The sequence below is a fragment of the Ruditapes philippinarum genome, unplaced genomic scaffold (genome assembly GCF_026571515.1).
Source record: "Ruditapes philippinarum isolate M1 unplaced genomic scaffold, ASM2657151v2 ctg3327_1_1_1_1, whole genome shotgun sequence".
In the NCBI taxonomy this organism is placed as follows: Eukaryota; Metazoa; Mollusca; class Bivalvia; order Venerida; family Veneridae; genus Ruditapes; species Ruditapes philippinarum.
The window spans coordinates 6,922-29,778 of NW_026861220.1; the positions used below are offsets into that span (position 1 = coordinate 6,922).

The following is a 22,857-nucleotide window of genomic DNA, read 5'->3' on the forward strand; positions in this document are numbered from 1 at the left end:
TTTGTTTGAGAAATATTGTTTAAAAAGTGACTACTTTTTCGGCCCGGTCCCTCCTCTTGTTTTTTTTTTTTTTTTTTTTTTTTTTTGGGGGGGGGGGGGTTGAATGGGGGCGTTAGTCCCCCTCATCGCCAAGAAAATTTTGGACATGTAACAGGCTAAAATGGCATTAGGTCGATCTTAAGGTGTCGTGTAACCAACACTTTGATTGGTTTGAACCCTTAAATATAAAGTATTTGATAGTCTTAGAGTCTTTTAGCATCCAACTGTCCTGAAAGTATATTAAAAATCTATAATACCAACATAGACTATATACCTAGACCAAATGACCGACATTTCAAAATTATAATAAACACAGTGTTTGTTATCAAAATTTGTGGTACAATCATTTTACAAACTTTACGGGTAGGCCTTGGAAACCAGACACAAAACGAGACAAATAGAATTAATAATTTTACAGAACGCTACCAGCGGCAGAGGAGAGTCGGCAGCGGGCTCTGAATGATCACTTTAGCCATGTCTGTAAGACGTATTAACAGACTTCTTACAAGTCTATTTCTTACTATTTTATTTCACTTTGTTCATGGCTGGGTTACAAGTACTGGATATTTTCGCGTTTTGAATCGTAACAAAAATCTTAGAAAATGTAAAGGAAGGGAGGTGTTCCAGGTAATGTCTGCATTGATTATTATTTCTTTTATTAGCAATGTATACAATTAGGTTTAAAGCGAGCTGAACACAATTTTTAATACATAAAGATCCTGTAACTCATTTTTATGGTTTTATATCATAAATATAAATAAATGGAGATTTATCACTATTGTAAGTTCCAAAAAGCATTATATGTAACAATATTACGAATTTTTATTTCATGTTAATAAAGGGAGGTCATTTGAAATTTATTTTCAATAAAGTCTTAGTCAATTTCTTTCAATAAGAAATGAATGCATATATTTTAATAATTGCATTCAATGTGACAAATTATTTAAAGTTCATATTCTATATATTCTTCGATGCCTGAAAATTGTTTCAGAAGCATAATTATGTACATATTAAAAATTTCACTTAAGCGAAACTTTACTACCTTAACAACATACGGGGTCTTTAAGAGCTGTGTTCGTAGTGTGAAATTTGTTTCCTATTACCGTTCACTTAAAATTATATAATAATAAGTGATTTAGTGAAGCTTACTCTGATAATATGCGTTTAAAACAAAATTTTAAGTTAGCAAATTTTGTTATAACAAATACAAAATTCTCTGTCTCATGCACATTATGAAGACTTCTTACTTATAAATTGCCATTGCAATAAAAACTCTTAAATGTTTAAATATATATCTTAATAAGAAATATTTTATAAAATATATCAACAGTAAACTTTTATCGGTTCCATTATAATATGGCTGAAAGTTGCCTGTTATTTAATACACATGAAAAATGTACGTAAACAGAATAAAATGTTCCGAAATAAAATAATATTTCGCTATTTTAAGTAGAGTTTTATCCGTTAAGTATTGACTTTGTGCAAGCGCCACTCGCTTTAAGGCAATTTATTGAGATTTTAATTTCATCCAAACATTTTGGAAGTATCATTTTTTTTTTAAATCTAAACAATAATTTTTGCAAAAGATATATAGCTTTATACACTTCAAGTCTATTGGTCATGAACGTATAGTGTTTTGATTCCGACATCTTAAGTAATATCCATCGATCATTTTATGTATTTTTCGTTTTCAGACCAGACCGGTTTTTTATGTACAAACTTTGAATCAAAACACCGCATATGATAACAATATTGTAATTTTTATTTAGTAATTATGTGCAAATGTTGTTTTCTTACTTTTCCTCTATACAATAAGCATGTCAATTGTTGTTCATCTGAAAAGTGTTTAAAAACAATTTTTCATCTTGTATATTCTTTCTTTGTTTCATTTCTTTCCTTCCTTCCTTCCTTCCTTCCTTCCTTCCTTCCTTCCTCTTCCTTCCTTCCTTCCTTCCTTCCTTCCTTCCTTCCTTCCTTCCTTCCTTCCTTCCTTCCTTCCTTCATTCATTCATTTACTTACATTGTTGGGGACGCCGATGAGCGGCGTTGTCTCTTATGGAATGCTTTTTATTATGGAAGGAGCTGTTAATAATTAGCAGTTGATGTCATGTTGTGTTAATTACTTTTATTTTGATTCGTAAAAATCAAGTAAATAAATATGTTGTTATATCTGTATTGAATAAACTCATGTAAAAGTATTTGCATTGTGATATTATTTTCACGAAATTGCAAGCTCAGTTTAACAGCGTGTCCCTTAGCTTTATTGGCAATACAAAAAACCCGGACTTCGAATATCGTTGTGGTCTACATTGATGCCGTATTCTTTTTTCATTTATTTATATATTTCCAAAAATTTCCTACAAGAAGAACGTTCACCTGCAAATGAGTATTACGATAGGAATGGAACTGTTGTAAACGATTATCCTATTGATTTTATCCATATTACGTAAATCTTTTGCACAGAATGATTGTTTTTACAAAGTTTACCAGTATCTGGATGTTGAAAGCTTTCCGATTTTCTGCAATTACTGCTGTCACATGAACATCTAACTTTTTATGAATACTTACTACCATAAATTTACATAGCTTAATAAAACTGAGCCTGCAATATTTCACAATTTTGCTGTTTAGGGTGTTCTTTTGGGTTTCAGGTTTTCTCTGTTTTAAGGGGAAGTAACTCATGTTTACTAAAATTATTTGTTCTTTTCTGTCTAATTTAGGTATTACTTACTTTTTTTGTTGTATAAAATTTACAAGTTGTAAGGTCATCAAAAGCATAGAGAACCCGCAGAGTGAATTTTGATAGATTTTTATTTTACTGGCTTATAGACTGGATTTTTCTAGTTTGTTCAGTTAGTACGTACCTACAGGTATTCTGCTACAGGAATCTTCTAATCACTATGTGAAAGTAATTATTATTTTCTATTTGTTTGTATATAAATTGTTAATAAAATAACCTTTGGTTAAAAAGAAATGTAGAAAATTAAAGCTATGCATATAGGTGCTCATGTCCATATATTAAATCATAGTAAGGACAACATCCTGAAGTTATCAATTTTAAACACTTGATATATCGAGGGTTCAAAGGTAAAAGGTTATAACTGCCACTTTTGCCGAAATTGACTTTTTATGTTTTTTATAATGTACTTATTGTCCTTTATGTCTGACGAAAAAATTTTATATAAATATTCAATCCTTATAAGGGCAAAAATTTAAAAAGTATTTTGTAATAACTTCTTTTCTACAAATTATTTAGGGGTAAAAGGTTCTAAGTGTACTTATTACCTGTTGTTTACTTGTTGTTCCACATGTTGTGAAGAATCTGTAGTGGAAAAAGGTTATAACTGATTTTATCACCTTTTTCCCCTGACAGAATGCTGCATTCATACAGTTCACAGGCACTATCTGTTATCTCTTTTCCCACGAAATTTATCTTTTATAATTAAATGCAGCGAGAATATAACCGACTATGAAAGACAGAAAATAATCAGTACATACTGGTCAATGGGTGATTACATAAGTCAGAGGCAATTCATTTGTTTCCATGTTGCCAATAAAGAACCAGAGAATGTATCTAAACAGAGAACAAAACAAAGACCTATTTCGAATTCGTTTTTCACACAGGTAGAAAAGAGGGCGTGAGGGATGTTGCACTTATTCATTATCTCTCATGTACAGACCCAATCAAACCGAGTCTGCAATTTTTATGTAATATTGTTGTGATAAATGCTTCCGAGGGATCACTTTGTTTCCAGAATTTTTTACTAAAAACTATCGATTTCGGTTCCAAAACAGTTGCAAACGCAGTTAAGCACAAAGTGGCAGGGTTATATGTTGGAAATGACAATAGAGGGAAAGCTATGCCTGGAAATAAAACCGCGGAATATCACAGATCATTTGTAAAGAAACACAACGAAAGCTTTCCGACTGTTGAATCACACTACACACGAAGACCCCAACAGGAAGTATCTAACGCAAGATTTAAATATAAAACGAATATACTCACTGTATGTAGAAAAATGCAAAGGACAAAATAGAAAGTGTGTTTCAGAGGCTGTGCACAGAATTATTTTTAGTACAGAATGTAACTTTTTTCTTCCGTCCTAAGAAAGATCAATGTCCACTCTGCAATCTGTATGACACTTTGAGAATAGAAGATACTAGTAGACTAGATGAGGCAACAAAAGCAAAATATCAAGTACACCAAGTGACCAAAAAGAAAAAAAAACAGTGCAAGAATGCAAAAATCAGCCGATAAAAAACGCACAAAGAAAGATCCAAAGTTTTCTGTGTCGGCATTTGATATCCAGGCTATTTTGAAAACACCACTCGGTTTAATTGGTGATCTTCGTTACAAAAGAAAACTGTGTTGTTGCAATTTGTCATTCTAGGAACTGGGAAATGGTAACGGGACTTGTTATCTGTTGGAATAGACAAATGGGGAAACCAGGCTCGTGCAAAGTAGGAGCTTTTGTGTACTTGTATGTAACCTCTGTTGCAAGTAAGACATCTCGTATTGAAGAAGTGACATCATATAGTAATGCATGTGGAGGACAGAATTGCAATCAGTTTGTTGCAAGTTGCTTAGTTCACTGTGTCCAAGATATACCTCACATCAATGGTAAAACCACACATTTCTTGAAATTGGCCATTCATTAATGGAATGCAAATTCCATACATGCATCTATCAAGCATGCAAAAAGCCTTACAATAGTTCATGTTCCATCGCAGTGGGAAACAGTTATATCATAAGCACGCCAGAAGCAACCATATATTGTCGTTCTAATAAAATACAACGACAAACTAGATTATAAGTTGTACAAAGAATAAAACTTTGGCTCAATGAAAATCGATATTGATGGTGAACGTGTTAATTGGCTAAATATATATAAAATACATGGTTGATTTAGGGATGGATAAGGCTTATCCGATGAGCAAGAAAGTGTATCTTGGCGAGCTTTAGCAAGCCAAGATTCACTTTCGCAGTGAACCGGATAAACCTTCTCCAGCCCGACATCAACCATGTATTTGTTTTATCCTGCTTTTGATAATGTTTTTAGAATAATTAAATGGTTTCATTCTTCTTTTTCCCCGATAAAAACATCTATATGTAGTTTTGTTTTGCTGCTAAACATGTGACGTTATCAAATGACGTAATGACTGGAGATAGATAAAGACAAAAATACAGTATTGTTGTGAGCTATGTTTTTGTGGTTAGTGAGTTCAAGGCAGTTAGGTTAATGCAGAAGAAGAACAGAAGCAAAGAAAAGTCTCTTAAGGCTCAGCGAAAGGCTTATACAGAGAAGCTTCCAATATCTGCTGCAAAAGCTGATTTGATGTCACTTGTTGCCTCTGGAACAATTCCGAAGGAGTGCGAATCATACTATGAGTCATTGCCATGCAGCAAATCTATAAAAGACAAACTTTTCAGTGCCTTCTGTTAGTGAGAGTGAAGAAGATGAGTGGAGGTCATAGAATAATTAATGACAAACATTCACATTTTGTGACATGAAACAGTAGTCTTTATTTACTTAACTATGATATGGGTCACTAATATCCTTAATTACTGATGTCTGGGGTCTGTTTGACTTCAGTTCGATTATATGCCAGAGAACATTCAAAATAAATGAAATTTGTAAACTTAGATTTTAGTGCGTATTTTCGTAAACTTTTTAGTTATTAATTTATTTTTGTAGAATCTAAATATTGAGCAGGTACATATTCATATTTCTATGAATGTGTAGTGTTAATTTTGTATTAATGTGCATTGTGTTAATTACATTACGTAAGGTTCTTCAAAGTCACGACATAATTGATAAATTTGCAACAGTAACAATTACTGCAACATCTAAATTTTTCAGAGGAACAAGGCTATAACTGCACTTATAACCTTTTACCACAGTTTATCTCTAACTTTTATTGCTAAACCTTCAGAAGTAAAAGGTCGTAAGTGCAGTTATTACCTTTTACCGCTCAAACTTGTAGTCTTGACATGATCTAAGTACATTTATTACCTTTTACTTCTGTAAAATGATATTATTTTGATCTTAGAACTTTAAAACAAACTATAATTACAGTGTTTTATCAGCACCAAGCAATGTAAACTAAACAAAATATGATCTAATGTAGTCAACAAATATGGGAGAATCAAAATTGTTATAACAATATCACGGAAAATAAAGTTGTATTTAAAAAATATGTTTTTTGCGTTTTTCTCGAAATATTGAAAATGGCAGTTATTACCTTTTACCTTTGAACCCTCGATATATGCATAGGATAGATATAGGATGTTATATTTATTTTTAATGGAAACTGAGAATTATTAATGTAATGAGCATAGATGTGTATCTTAATATATGGATATAATGTGTATTTCTGTATATAAAGACCAACAGTTATGATGGATGAGACTTGCATTTAAATTTATAAATGATAATACATGTATTGATTAGTCTACAGGTTATAGGTGTTTAAACCCAGTGTTAACTGGCTAAAAAAGTGTCAGTAATAGAGTTTGTATCATAGTTTGGAGACCTTTCTGTTTAAAATGTGTCAGGGTTAAATCATATACATAATATATGCACAGTGCGTTAACTGGAGTGCGAGTATTAGTTACCCGCACTCCAGAGCATGCCCATTGATTGACTCATTTTTGCTGGGGTTTACATATTGTGACGGCAGAGAAAGGGAAAGCGACAGAAATGTCATATTCAGATGTTCGTTCATTGGTTCATTTTTGCCGGGGTTTCATATTGTGACAACAGGGAACGTGATTTTATGTTTGACTATGATACAAAAGAGAAAGAACACCAAAACACTCGGCAATCTGGTTAATACTCGGGGGCTACGCCCCCTCGTACAAATCAGATAGCCTCGTGTTTCGGTGCTCTTTCTATTACTTATACAATGTAGTTTTCTTTATACTAGATTTTGAATTCCACCCATTAGTACCAATGTTATGTTAATGTTAAGATTTCATATTTATTTTATTTAATAGAAACTGGGAATTATTAATGTTATGTGCATACATGTATATCTTAGTATATTGATATGATGAGACTTATAATATTTCTGTATTTAATGAGTTACAGTTATGACATTATTATTAAAGGGATGAGACTTTCATTTTAAGTTATAAATGATAATACATGATTGTATTGATTGAAAATATCCTTAAAATTGGATCAAGCAATATAATTTATCAAGTCTCAAAAAACCATATTCTGAATAGTTATTGTAATTGTTTATCTAACATGTGCATAGTTTGAAAAGGACAGCTCCCGTCTTATCTAATTGTTATGGAGGGACACCGGTCTCAACCTCCAGGTCTCCAGAGTCAACCCAAGAACAGACTTTTCATAGAGTAAATTGTTACTTGCCCTTGAATAAATTTGTGCACTAAATTTTAAATTGGGTGATTTGTGCCACATGAAAACCAACAAAGTACAAAAAGTAACCAGGCGCCAGATGAAAACATGAGAATTCAATCTACCACAAAGTGGTTCGTTTGTTGCATTTTCATGTTTTCGCCCGGTGCCCTGATGCAAAATACAAATCAGCCTTCATAAAATTTCTTATCATAGAAAAAAGGTTAGTTTTTTATCTGTACAAAAAAATAGATATTGTATATGTATTAGTACAGTTATGTTCACTTTCAAATTGACCTGTTATAAATAATGGCACAACCAATAACTGTCTGAGCCCTTTTTAGTAACAATAATTATACAATATATAAATTGTTATTTTGATTAAGGCTATGAATATGTAAGGTTTTTTCTTATTTGTTTTATTAAGAATTAATCTACTTGTTAATTAGAACTGTTCACTATTTAGGGGAGTAAAATGTGTAAGCGGCGAGATAGCTCAATCGCTAAAGTCGCGGTACATTATTCTTTGGGTCACAGGTTCGAGTTCTTGTCAAGCTGAAATTTTTTCTCATCCTTTGACTGCATATACCCGTGAGTTTAATTCACTTTGCTCTGTAAACATAAAACATTAAGGACACAAATCAATATAGTGGGAAATATGTTGTGGTTTATAACTGTTTCATTATTAAAGAGAAAATGTTTACAGTGGAGTTCACACTAAAGGTTACATAAAGTGCACTAGGAGTGTACTAGATGTGCACTACTTGTGTACTTCAAAGTGCACAAGTAGTGCACTACTAGTGCACTTTGTAGTGCACCAGACCTTTTATATGTATTAAGCAGTTACCTTTTATTTCAATGAATAGCAATTTGACTTTTACAAAAAGATTGATAAATATAGATACCTGCATAATAGTTATTCATAATAAATTTGAAATTGTTAATATTGGATTTTGTGTAATATGGCGTAAAATATTATATTAATTAGAACAATAATTTTTCAAAGTCATTAATTTTACTGATTAAAACATAATTGTTAAATAAGTAAATATAAATAATTATATCTTTAATGTTGATAAGTGCATTAATAAACAAAATTAATTGATATTTAATATGATTCTATTTTTTATAATCTGGTAATGAAATATGAAACATTGAAATGCTAATTAAACAAAATTCAGTCAAGTTTTTTTGTTTTTGTTTTTTTTGTTTTTTGTTGTTTTTTTTTGTTTTATTTTTTGTGGGGTGGGGACAAAATATATCAATTAGTTATTTTTGATCTGAACTTATTGTTGTTTTAGTTAAAGGTTATGATTTTAAGCATTAATAGCCTTTAATACAATAAAGATTAAATATGTTTATAATTGGTCAAAAATGTTGTCAATTTTATCTCATTTATAATCTCTCTTACTTTCTGAAACTGAGATTTACCTAAGATTAATATAAATGATATATATTATTCTAAAAATAAATATTTATATATAATGATTGTATATAAAGTATTGATATGTTTGAATTAAGTATTGATATGTACCTGTTGGACACTAGTATACTTTAACTGACATGGATATTAACAAAAAGATTAGAAAATCTTTCAATTCCATTTTTTGAGACGACCCCAATCTTTTTTCCTTTTTCTTTTTTTCATGCATTGTTACATAATTATGCAATATCATTTTTTATGAGTTTATTATAAAATGCAAAAATATTTCAGTTTTCTTTTTTCTTTTTTGTACTACTTGTAATGAATGAAATGTATTTGCACCATCATCCAATGAATACAGAATTTTACATTGCCTACTTATATTTATCATCTGCCTATTGTTAATTACCACGAGGGGCTCTCTTATCAGCAGGGTACTTTATTTAAACATGTACCAATACATAGCATGACTTTTGACACTTCAAACTTCTGTAACTGTTTTCAGCTCATGTGTGGTATTTTATTATAAAAAAAAAACAAAAAAAACAGATCTACATTAAAGTGAAAAGGAAGTTGCAACAGTTTTATGATCTTGTATTTAAATATTCTCTTTAAAATATATTATCTTCTAAATGTGTTAAAACTGACAAGGTAAATTTGTCAACTCTATAATAGAAAAAAATTAACATTTCCCAGTTCAGAAACTAAAATATGATTTTAATGCAGAATTGCAAGAAATGGGGATAAATATTGATATGAGGTCTTTCCAGAATAGTTAACACTGATATTGATTTTAAACCAGTTTTTAATGATAAGATTAGAAAATTCCACTTCAAAGACAATAATGACAATAATATCTAACATGCATTTATGCCATTATTATTATTATTATTATTATTTTACATTTGATTATACGAAAATTACAGTCATTTATTTATATGACTAACTAGCCTGAGTGCCAACGCCTGATGAATCCCAGGCTTATGTCTGACATGCATTTTGAGAAAACCAGGGAATTTCAATGCATACTTATAATCTGCAAAATTGACTGTTCTTTGTTATTTACCCTGAGGCCCTCTTATCAGCAAAAGAGTGGTATAATGAAAACAATCCATCTCAGTAAAATACCAATACACAGCATGACTTGAGATTTTCCTTTTCAATAAAAGTATTCCCTTTATACATTTAATTTTCAATATTGAAATCATGAATAAAGTTATCAAATTTATTTATTTTATGGATAATATTTTGATTATTTATATCTTTAAAGCATATGCAAGCATTACACAGTTGAATACTCAATTATCACAGTATATTGATTGTTTTAAAATCAATGTATTAATATTGTCTTTCAATATTGAACATGAGGAATTGTCTCTTAGTTATATATTAAAGCTTAAACATAAACCTTCAATGATTTATTTGAGCTAATGAACTAAATTAATTGGGCAAGAATTATTACATTGATTTTCCCATTTTTGTACACCAGAAAAAATGAAATACATGATCATTATTAATAGCTTTGAAAAACACTTTTACGCAATTATACATATCAGGGCATATTTAAATTTAACCTTATTAATTCTATAAATTTGATTTTAAGGGACGTTATTTTGCACTTACAGTTAAATACTGGTTAATAAAAATATCATTACAATCAATATTTTTTTTTTAATTTTAAGCTTTAACATGATATCAACTAAAATGTTAATATTTACTTATTTATATTCATGAATAGGTCATATATTCCCAAAGGTTTTTTCTCCTTACAGAAGCTTAACAATAGATGCCCCCTGTCATTTGATATACAATTATCCAATAAACCACTTAGGTGTCACCTTCACTGGCCAGCCATGTCATATAGTCTAGTGCACTAGAAGTGCACACGGTGTGCACATCTAGTTCAGCTCAAGTGCACTAGAAGTGCACAAGGGTGCGAAGTTAAGTGTGAACTCAACTGTAGCCGGCCTGATAGCTTAGTTTGTCTTCTGACAGTCAGGGGTTCGAGTCATGGTCAGACAGTTTCAGTCAGGGTTCAAAGGTGGTTTTTCAACTGACACATGTTTGATTCATGAAACAGATTGTATTAAATTTGAAATGGACAAAGACAGTATTGCATGATACTTTTAGATATACAAAAGGCATTTGAACCAGTTGATCACACTATACTGCATATGAAGAAGTTCTTCTTCTTCTTTATGAAATTTCAAGCATCTGCAATAGGTAATGACATTCTTACAAGGTTCAAGTCTTATCTCTGATAGACAGTAACTGGTGGATGTGGCTGGTATTCATTCTACTACTACTCCGAGTACCTATGGTGTCCCCCTGAGGTTCATTTTAGGTCCTCTTTTATCTCAAATATATGTGAATGATATGTCTGCAACCCTAAGTAATAAGCTTTTGTGAAGTATTTAGGTGCAAAACTTGATCAAATTTTTTTGGCGTCGCCTTTGATGCTTTGCATCAATGCTTTTCTTGTAAATTATTTTAAATTATCCCTGAGAGCTCATACTCTACACAGACTAGCTATTATGGAGCTGGTATTTACCTATTATTATTTATTGATTTCTTGTATATTAATTAATTAATTAATTAATTAGTTAATGTATTTATCCATTTATTTGTATTAATTCATTCATTCATATATTCATGCATTCATTTATTAATTGATTCATTAATTGATTGATTGATTGATTTAAATTAATTATTTAATTAATAAATAAATAATTTATTTATTCATTCATTCACATTGTCGATTATCATATTCTACACAGACTAGCTATTTTCATGATGGAATTCGTGTATCCGAGAAGACAGGCAAATGTGAGGGTGTAGAGGATGCTACAATCCAGGAAAGAGGATATGCTTATGCTAAAAAGGAAGCTATGCAACTGCAATATTCCGGGCCAGTAAACGTAAGTAAATGATTATAATCATTTCTTGTTTAGTTGGATTTCTAAAAAATTATTTTTATAATATAATATATTTAATGTGTCCGAAAGTGAACAAAAAAAAAAGACTGTAAAATATTTAAGATACATAAGAGGAAATAATTTTATTTCATTTTTTGTACTTATTGGAACGTCAATGATTATTGAAATGTACTCAGTTGTTATGTTAGTGATGTGCCAGCTTTAAGATTGAGTCATGTACATAAAATTAAAGTTGTTATTTTAACATTAACTTCATTAGTGACTGTAATGAATAATATTATATTGGTTTTGTAATTAACAGTGCTTTGTTTTATTTTATAATTATTATTATTTTCAGATGCTAGCAAAGAAGCTAACCTGGCCATATTCCGGAGGGTCCAAAGTTGATGCATTTTTCTCTTATCCCGAAGCTGGAAATGGTAAAACTCGGTAAGTACAATGGAAAGAAGGAAAGAAAATTCACCAATCTGATTTAAATCAGCTCTAAATAACTCCGCTTTTTGATCTAACCGTGACCGTATACACATTCACTTCTGGTGACATTTCAAGCAGCCAATCATCTGCGAGCTTTCATAATTTTTAAAGCGATGTGGTTTCTAATTTTAACCCTAGGGAAGCCAATACTGAATAAGTAATTTCAAGAATTTAATAACAAACATGGCGTTGTCCATATGGCCGACAAGTAAACTGGCAAAGCAATCTTACTTATTAAAAATTGACTCACTTTTTACAAGTCAATTTTGTTAAAAAAATCTTTAAACATTTTTTCTCCTAACAAAAGTTAAAATTTGTTAAACTTCCACGGATAACGGTAATTTGATACTTCTTCTATGTTATCAAAGGCCTACAGGCTCTGCGGTATTTTCTGATCTTTCCAATCTAAAATTTGTACTGTATATCTGTATGTATTTCCCTGTATAATTTTATTTGACAATGTATATACTATAATTCAACATATGGAATTTAGCATGACTAGTGTTGCATCAAAAATTATTAATGTTAATTTTTTTTATGAGGCCACACTTTATCCCTGCATATCCAGATTACTTCCTTAAAAACGACACTTAAAAAAAATATAAAAAATAGATACCTCCATAATAACTGCCATATGAACACATCTGCGGATGTTTAAAAATTCTAAATTTTACGAGTTCATGTTAAATGATGAATTCTGCTTAAGCCGGTGCTACATGTAGGGGCGTGGACGGTAGTTTGCACTTTACAGTACCGTCCATGAACAGGCTCAATCAAAGCGAGCCTGCAACATTTTCAATTTTGCCGCCTGGACTTTCTTTGGGGATTCTTATTTCTCTCCATTCTTGTAGAAAGACACAGATGATACATACTTTGTAAAGTAGTACAATTTTAGTTCCATCAATGAATAACCTTTTAAAGGGAAGTCAGTGGCAAGTTAATGACAAAAATATCAAAATTATCTTATGAACTCAAATCACACTAAAATGACTTTTCTGAAAGTCCAAACATGTATTTGTGTATGAATTCTTCATATTTTGGGTTTGAAGAGTAAATATATCTATATCTATGGAACGAAATTAAGGCGCCAAAAAATACCGAGTAGTTTTTAAACTAGTAATGTGACTTGAACAAACCCTTGAAGTTACAATAACAGATACTCGTATTTTGGATATTGTATGACTGAAAGAACCCTAAATCATTAATTTGAGATGTTCTTTAACGTATCAAGAGTTCTCTGTGACAACAATTGTGAAATCCTAACGCTCTAACCTGACCCACGTAGGTCAAGTTAGGAAATAGATAAATACAGAATCCCTAAAGAAAGCCCAACACGGCAAAATTGAAAATGTTGCAGGCTCGGTTTGATTGAGCCTGTTCCATTTTGTTGGAGAAAAGTTTTGTTCTTGTGACTGTCTATTGTATTCATTTTGAGGACATATATTTTGACGAAGATATTTTGCCTGTATCTTCTTTAAACGAAACGAAAAAGTAAAGGCCAGTCAACCGAAACTACGTAATAACTACAAATACTAAAAATAATTTTTGCAGCGAATATAAGGCTAGGGGGCGTGGACGGTAACTTGCACTTTCCAGTACCGTCCATGAACAGGCTCAATCAAACCGAGCCTGCAACATTTTCAATTTTGCCGTGTTGGGCTTTCTTTAGGGATTCTATATTTATCTATTTTATGATCACATCCGTGTTATTTGTGCCGTGTGGCGGCTGTAAAAAGTCTCCCCGTACATTTAATCAATGATGTTATATTTTCGATCCTTGAAGATCGTTCAGCACGACATTATTGTTGTGCTTGTAGTATTTTTAGTTTCAACTTTTCGGCATTTTCTAGTTCGGTGGTTCCAATATTCCTACTTGAATAATGTTGAATCACCCTTAGGATATGTTGCCTGCTTTTTAAATTTGTCTTTTGACGTCTTATCTGTGATACGCAGGCTTCATAACCTCTGATCCCCTTTCAAAATTCCATTTAATTTAGTTCCGCCCATTGTTTTCTCGTTTAGGGCACACGCTTTTTATTACTTGGGGACCATACGCCGCTTTTCATGGAATGGCACGGAAGTGTCACATTGAAGGTTCCATGATAACCGCCGTATGAACACATCTGCGGATGTTTCTAAATTCTAAATTTTACTATTTCATGTTTAAATGTTGAGTTCTGCTTAAGCCGGTGCTAGGGGGCGTGGACGGTAACTTGCACTTTCCAGTACCGTCCATGAACAGGCTCAATCAAACCGAGCCTGCAACATTTTCAATTTTGCCGTGTTGGGCTTTCTTTAGGGATTCTATATTTATCTATTTTATACACTTTTAATTTTGGAACTACTAGCCTCGTGAACTCTTAAATGGCAATTATATGTATATCTGGCTTAGATGTTCCGCTTTTCGTTTAACACATTTTGTTCTATATATTACTTATATGTACAGTTTTTTTATTTGCATTCAATCTATTATAATATTTTTACAGTGGAGAATTTCGATTCGATTTCTACAATTCGATACACACTCTCAGCCTTCGGTAAATACTGCGTTTTATTTGAATATATAAGCGGCGTCATGACAATACCAACATAGTGCGTTTGCGACCAGCATGGATCCAGACCAGCCTGCGCATCCGCGCAGTCTGATCAGGATCCATGCTGTTCGCTTACCAACCCTTTTACAAGGTGAGAAACTGATAGCGAACAGCATGGATCCTGATCAGACTGCGCAGGCTGGTCTGGATCCATGCTGGTCGCAAACGCACTATGTTGGTTTTGTCGTGACGCGGCTCATATTATTTAATATGTATATCTATATTTTTCAATATGAAATTTTTTTAGATGATATAATTATGTCTTTTGAACTGTTATGCATAAACTGGTCATACTTCATGACCAATCAGGAAGCTCTATATACGCTCTGTTTTGCAATATTTACCCTGTAACACTTAAATTAACTTTACATAAAGATATATCTGACATAGTATTAAGTCTAGATGTTTAATATTTTACATATAATTTTATATCATTATCTGTTACATTATCCAGCTTCTTCCCGAATGGTCAGGAAAAAATGCAAGTCGTCGAACGAATCGATAATATTGAAAAACATGTATCGGAAAAGGAAGTTCCAACTGAACTACTAGGACATGGCATTGTGACAATTTCAGTCATCCCTCAAAACAAATCAGTAGAGGTTAGTTCTGCTGCCTTCAAAAATGATCTAGACATTGTAAACATGAGTTTAACATCATTTAGCTTAAAACCCTGATAAAGTGTTCTTACCTGAAGAAAGTAGCGTTTAATATCGAAATAAATGTTATTTGTTTAAAAAAGTAAACAAAGCAGAATTGCATCTTCCATACAAAATACTAAATCACGAAAAATATAAATTGCCAATAAGTAATAAAAACAAAAGTGCTCAGGTATTAGCTAGGCCGTTGAATTACAGATTGGAAACTAGGAAAATACACAAAGAAACTTGAGCAATTACACTTTTTTAATTATCATGCTCGATGTTTTAATTTGCGTTCAGCTTCGGACAGGATACCCATCCGTAAATACATGTTTGTATTTTTTATTGGTTTCAGATACTTATCGATAACAAAACGTTTTTTGTTCATCAACTAGAGGCGATTGACATGGACAAGTTGCTGCTTCTTCAAATAACTCCGACAAGCACTCAAAACCAACCCGTCTTACATGGCATTCGATTATATTTCGTGTAGTTTTATAAGTGGCTTTTGACCAGCAAGTGTCATATAGTGTTAATGAGGGTTATTTAGACTTGTTAAAATAACTATCTAACACATTGACTCATAAGGTATATAGTCTATAATATCTAGAAAATCAATCAAATATTACATAACCTGTTTTATAGATAGATCAAATGACGAATAGTAAATTGAAATACAAACACTGTGTACAAGGGGCACAGTTTAAATGTGCAACACTAGGAAGAAACATTTTGTATTTGTACTGTCGCCGCGATATTTTCTTTCTTTTCTGTTGTACATACATTTACATGTGTGCCGTTTTTTGAAGTTTTTTTTGTTTGGTTATCATCGCTTTGTCATTATTTTTATTGAGAAGTAAATGGTGTTGGTGGTGGTGGTAATAGTGTTGGTGGTTGCATTTGTAATAAAAAAAACCTAAAAAGTCCCTTCGTATGATAACTCCTTTGGTATGTATTATTACATATTCTATAATATAATTATAGTCAATTGATACTTTTTTTTTCGATGCTTCGGCGCATGCGTAGTTAGGTATTGCTTATCTAGATCTTACAAAGCATCATATATGCTGTAATTGCTCTCTTCCCCTGTGCGTGCACGTTTTTGAGAAGGCGTAGCGCATCAGCAGATGATTTCAGATCCAGTACAACGTGTAAGTTGGCAAGTTTGCATGTTTCCACAACTCGGGGTTGCGTATTAGGCGGCACAACATAGCCTACTTGAAGGTAGCTACCGGTGTATTGACTTAAACCGAGTAAATTGACTCCACAAAGAATGGGACGGGGAGGAGGGGGGAAATGTTCTTAGGTGTGTGAGCCCCTAGTACAGATATCGGCTCGAAAGGCACAATCTCTCCTGACACAACTCCTTTTTCGGGACCATGTCCTTTTTATATTGTCTCAGGTTACAGCATATTAAGATTCTCATTGGGCGCCCTTCACTTTTTAAAATATAGTATTAATGGATATGATTGCTCGACATATTCGTTAATAATTGACTTTTATTTTCGTTTGATGTAAGATAAATACAATCCTTATTAATAACTCAGTGTTAATTCTCTTATCTAAAGTCACGAGGTAGGACTGCTTTAAATACGTATTGTCTCCAAGATCATTATGAATATGAAAGGTAATGGTGTTCCGATTTATAGAGTATAAACATATACACAATGAAAACGGGATTCCCGAAAATTATTTTGCCTCAAATTGAGTCGCGGGCATACATTTTATTAAAAAAAAATATTTCATTGCTTGGTGCCGTCGGTAAAAATATCTTCTTTTCTTCTTTGTTTTTTTTTACAATTCAATTTTGCTGCATCCGACGGTCAAAAAAATGATCAGATATGGCTTTATTCTACATAAGAGGAAAGTTTGACATGAGCCAAACAGGACCGAACACAATATCCCTTAGTTTTAAAGAGATAGAAACCACATTGTAACTGCCACTATTTCTCCCTTGAAATTAATTGAAAAACAGTCAGGGTGTGTATTGCACATACACATATTCAGTCCTCAAGCCAGTTTTATTAAGTGTTGAGAATTGAATACCGCTCAAGCCGGTGCTAGCAGGCTTGGGGTATGTTGAACTTTTTCATTATCTCTCGTGTACAGTCTAAATCAAACCGAGTCTTCAATTTCCGAGTAATTTTGTTGTGGTTAATACTTCCGAGGGATCACTTTGTTTCCAGATTTTTTTTATAGAAGAAACAAAATAATTAAGAAAACAATTTATTAATTTTTCTCAGATTACATTTAACCTGAAGATATTTATTATTGATCCATATCTATGGTTTGAAAACAATTATAAGCGTATCATTCCGTATTTCATATTATTTTATTTTCGAGCCATGATAATCTGATTTATTTTCAACTAAATCATATTTGAATATTTTGTAAACAGTATCATTAACAGTTCATGTATATTCTTAACGCATGTCTGTCAACTGAATTATTCACTAAAGTTCTCTAAACGATGGGACATTTTCAAATGGCAAGCTACAAACCAAGATCGATATACAACTGAAGGAAGTACGTCTTGAACATGTAATTATTCAACAAGAGTATGTAGAAATTGCAGAAATGTTTGAGATCAAAAGGCTCAAAACTTTGTTATTACTTTGCGAAACATAAATTTACTTTAATTCATAACAAGATTGAACACGCGTCAAACAAAATCAAACATTTGAAATGGAAATGCTGACAAAGGACATTCTTACTAACAGATTTAGAAACGCGTTCATAATAATATTGTTTTGAAGCACGGCGATGCCTTCCATACCTAAGTTATCAACATTTTTTAATGTGTCTAATTTTGAAATAATGAAGATTGGAACCTATCATTGTTAAATACATATTACATTGCAATATAGGCTGTGAACTTAAGAATTTAGGGGAAATGTTTGATGAACAAAATGACATGTTTGACTGAATAAAAGTATGACATATAATACGAAGAGAGATCCCTTTAAAATGTTATCGCCGTTTCTGTGACCTCTGTACCAAGGACACTGCACGACGGGGTCTTTTTTACACCTTTAATTTATCCCTTAGAAAAAGCCTTACTTATTTTTAGCTCACCTGTCACAAAGTGACAGGGTGAGCTTTTGTGATCGCTTTTCGTCCGGCGTCCGTCCGTGGTCCGTCCGTCCGTAAACTTTTACTTTAAATGTAATCTCCTCATTAACCACTAAGCCAATTTCATCCAAACTTCACAGGAATGTTCCTTTGGTGGTCACCTTTAAAAATTCTTCAAAGAATTTAATTCTATGCAGAACTCTGGTTACCATGGCAACCGAAAGAAAAAAACTTTAAATATCTTCTTTAAAAAAAACCAAAGAGCTAGAGCTTACATATTTGGCATGAAACATCTTCTAGTAAGTGTCTACCAAGTTTGTTCAAATAAAAGCCCTGGGGTCAAAATTGGCGCCGCCCCGGGGGGTCATTAATTTTCCCTATATGCATATAGTAAAAACTAAAAATTCTTCTTTTAAAGAACCCATAGAGCTAGAGCTAAGATATTTAGCAAGAAACGTCTTCTAATAAGTGTCTACCAAGTTTGTTTTAATAAAAGCCCTTGGATCAAAATTGGCCACGCCCCAGGGGGTCGTTGGTTTTCCCTATATGCATATAGTAAAAGCTTCTTTTAAAGAACCCAAAGAGCTAGAGTTTAGATATTAAGCATGAAACATCTTCTAGTGAGTGTCTACAAAGTTTGTTCAAATAAAAGCCCTGGGGTCAAAATTGGTCCCGTCCCGGGGGTCATTTATTTTCCTTATATGTGTATGGCAAAAACTTAAAAATCTTCTGTGAAAAAAACCAAATAGCTAGAGTTTAGATATTAAGCATGAAACATCTTCTAGTAAGTGTCTACAAAGTTTGTTCAAATAAAAGCCCTGGGGTTAAAACTGGCCCGCCCCAGAGGTGTCATTGTTTTTAACTATATTTGTAGAGTAAAAACTTAAAAATCTTCTTTTAAAAAAACCAGTGAGCTATAGGTTAGATTGTTAAGCACGAAACATCTTCTTGTGGTAGTCTTCCAAGTTTGTTAAAATAAAAGCCCTTGGGTTAAAATTGGCCCTGCCAAGAAGGGGGGGGGGCGGAGGTCATTATTTTTCATTATATGTGTGTAATAAAAACTTAACATCATGAAACATCTTCTAACGGGTGTCTTCCAAGTTTGTTCAAATAAAAGCCCTGGGGTTTAAACTGGCCCCGCTTCGGGGGCCTATACACAGGTGAGCGACCTCAGGGCCATCATGGCCCTCTTGTTTTATAAATACATTCATGGTGTCAATATACAGTTTCTAAAATGAAATTCGAGTGCCATGCAGTTCGGCCATTTTTTGCTTTCCAATCATTAGCTTTGATGTAGTGAACTAGTATTTTTATTGAAGATACAATACAACTTCGGTAACATTTTGGTGTTTTTGTTACATATTTAGAAACATATAATTTTTTTAGGCTTTGCAGTTAATGTTTTATTGCTTAATAATTGCTATTCGTGCAGATAAGCAAATTTGGTAAAAGGTTCAAAGGTTCATTGCTGTATAATCACACACATTTATTTTAGAAGAAATATTTGTTGGTACATGGGAGGTTACTCCTACAATATGAAACACACATGAAAAAGGTGTTATGTCATCATATGCTTAAAAAACTTTGTTTTGTATGTATTTGTGAACAAATAAGAAAATTAAACAAGTTATTATCTTGTATTTTTTACCATTGTTGACGTAGCATAGCTTTAAATTTATTAAAAACATCAATATTCGAATGGTCTCAAGAAATTGATCAGATATGGCTTATTCTACATAAGAGGAAAGTTTGCCATGAGCCAAACAGAGTAAACAATATCCCTTAGTTTTAAAGAGATAGAAAGCACATTGTAACTGCCACTATTTCTCCCTTGACATTTATTGAAAAACAGTCAGGAGTGTGTATTGCACATACACATTTTCAGTCCTCAAGCTAGTTTTATTAAGTGCGAGAATTGAGTGCCGCTCAAGCCGGTGCTAGGGGGCTAGGGGGATGTTGCACCAATTAAATATTTCTCATGTTCAGACTCAATCAAACCGAGTCCACAATTTTCAAGTAATTTTGTTGTGATTAATGCTTTCAAGGGATCACTCTTTTCCAGATTTTTTATAGAAGAAACAAAAAAATAAAGAACAAAATTATTCATTTTTTAGATTACTTTAAACCTTTGATGCATATCTATAGTTTGACAACAATTATAAAGAATCATTCCGTATTTCATTTTTTTTAGCCATGATAATCTGATTTACTTTCCACTAAATCATATTTGAATATTTAGTAAACAGTATCATTATGTAAACAGTTCATGTATATTCTTAACGCATGTCTGTTAATGAATTATTCAATGAAGTTCTCTAATTGATGGGACATTTTCAAATGGCAAGCTACAAATCAAGATCGATATACAAAGAAGAAATACTTCTTGAACATGAAATTATTCAACTAGAGTATGTAGACATTGCAAAAATGTTTGAGATTGAAATGCGTAAAATGTTGTTGTTACTTTTCCAAACATGAATTTACTTTAATTCATAACAAGATTGAACACGCGTCAAACAAAATCAAACATTTGAAATGGAAATGCTGACAAAGAACATTCTTACTAACAGATTTAGAAACGCGTTCTTAATAATATTGCGATGCCTTCATACCAAAGTTACCAATATTTTTTAATGTGTCTAATTTTGAAATAATTAAGATTGGAACCTGTCATTGTTAAATACATATTACATTGCAATATAGGCTGTGAACGGAAATGTTTGTTGAACAAAATTACATGTTTGACTGAATAAAAGTATGACATATAATACGAAGAGAGATCCCTTTAAAATGTTATCGTCGTCTCTATGACCTCTGTACCAATGACACTGCACGACGGGGTCTCTTTTACACCTTTATTTAATCCCTTAGAAAAGCCTTACAATACCTTTTTTTGTATAAATACATTTATGGTGTCAATATACAGTTTCTAAAATGAAACTCGAGTGCCATGCAGTTCGGCTATTTTTTTGCTTTCCAATCATTAGCTTTGTTGTAGTGAACTAGTATTTTTATTGAAGATACAATACAACTTCGGTAACATTTTGGTGTTTTTGTTACAAATTTAGAAACATATATTTTTTTAGGCTTTGCATTTAATGTTTTATTGCTTAATAATTGCTATTCATTCAGATAAGCAGATAAGCAAATGTGGTTAAAGGTTCAAAGGTTCATTGCTGTATATTCAAACACATTTATTTTAGAAGAAATGTTCGTTGGTACAAGGGAGGTTACTCCTACAATATGAAACACACATGAAAAAGGTGTTATGTCATCATATGCTTAAAAAACTTTGTTTTGTATGTATTTGTGAACAAATAAGAAAATTAAACAAGTTATTATCTTGTATTTTTTTACCATTGTAGACGTAGCATAGCTTTTATTAAAAACACCAATATTCGAATGGTCTCAAGAAATTGATCAGATATGGCTTATTCTACATAAGAGGAAAGTTTGCCATGAGCCAAACAGAGTAAACAATATCCCTTAGTTTTAAAGAGATAGAAAGCACATTGTAACTGCCACTATTTCTCCCTTGACATTTATTGAAAAACAGTCAGGAGTGTGTATTGCACATACACATTTTCAGTCCTCAAGCTAGTAGATTGTTATTCGGTCTCTTTTACAGAGGCTAACATCGCGCAAGCAGCAAATACAGTTCTTAAACCGAGATCGTTTTCCATTCTCTTTTAAAGAGGCAAATATTGCGCTGACATGGGTCACAGGAATGACTCTGAGATCATTATTTGATCTCTTTTTAAGCGGTGATACTTAGGCTCACATAAAACACATAGCTGGCACTGAGATAGATAATCATTCTCTCCAAAAGAGGGGGATATCGCTGAAGCATGGACTTTAGTACTTTCTGAGATTGTCGTTTGTTTTCTATTAAAAGAGAGAAAATCTTAGTGGCGTCTACCACAGAGCCAGCTTTTCGCTCAATTCTAAAGGGGAAATATTGCGGAAGATAGACAATCTAATATACATTTATATAGAAGCAGCATAACTATAACTACATACACGATGACAAAATGTAAAGTGTAATGAGGCATCAAATAAAAAACCCGGACACAGGATGATTTCTAAGGTTGAGTAGTAAGTAAACATGATAGTGATATAAATTATATTTATAAAGTTGCGCTACATTAATGCCTACGTCACAATCATGAACTTTTTTCTCTGGTGTAACAGACCACACAAGGATTTTACGTTTGGGCACAGCCTTAATGTTCATAGATATTGGCACTGAGCATATTGTCTCTTGTACAAAGCCTGATCATGAACACAAAGGTTTCATCTTGATCTGTGAAG

At 32.3% G+C, this 22,857-nt stretch overlaps 1 protein-coding gene across 1 annotated transcript; it reads left to right on the forward strand.

The window, feature by feature from the left end:
- The first annotated feature begins 488 nt into the window (after positions 1-488).
- Positions 489-16,274, forward strand: LOC132714933 (uncharacterized). Its single transcript, XM_060697863.1, has 6 exons — positions 489-666; positions 11,607-11,747; positions 12,103-12,194; positions 14,726-14,776; positions 15,288-15,435; positions 15,830-16,274. Exons 1-6 carry the CDS (start codon positions 499-501, stop codon positions 15,965-15,967), a joined length of 738 nt encoding a protein of 245 aa, XP_060553846.1. The 5' UTR covers positions 489-498; the 3' UTR covers positions 15,968-16,274.
- Positions 16,275-22,857: the final 6,583 nt, after the last annotated feature.

Coding starts and splice junctions, on each gene's coding strand:
- LOC132714933 (XM_060697863.1), top strand. CDS start 499: ATGATCACTTTAGCCATGTCTGTAAGACGTATTAACAGACTTCTTACA. Junction 667..11,606: donor AAGGAAGGGAGGTGTTCCAG/GTAATGTCTGCA, acceptor TATTCTACACAG/ACTAGCTATTTTCATGATGG. Junction 12,195..14,725: donor GCTGGAAATGGTAAAACTCG/GTAAGTACAATG, acceptor ATATTTTTACAG/TGGAGAATTTCGATTCGATT.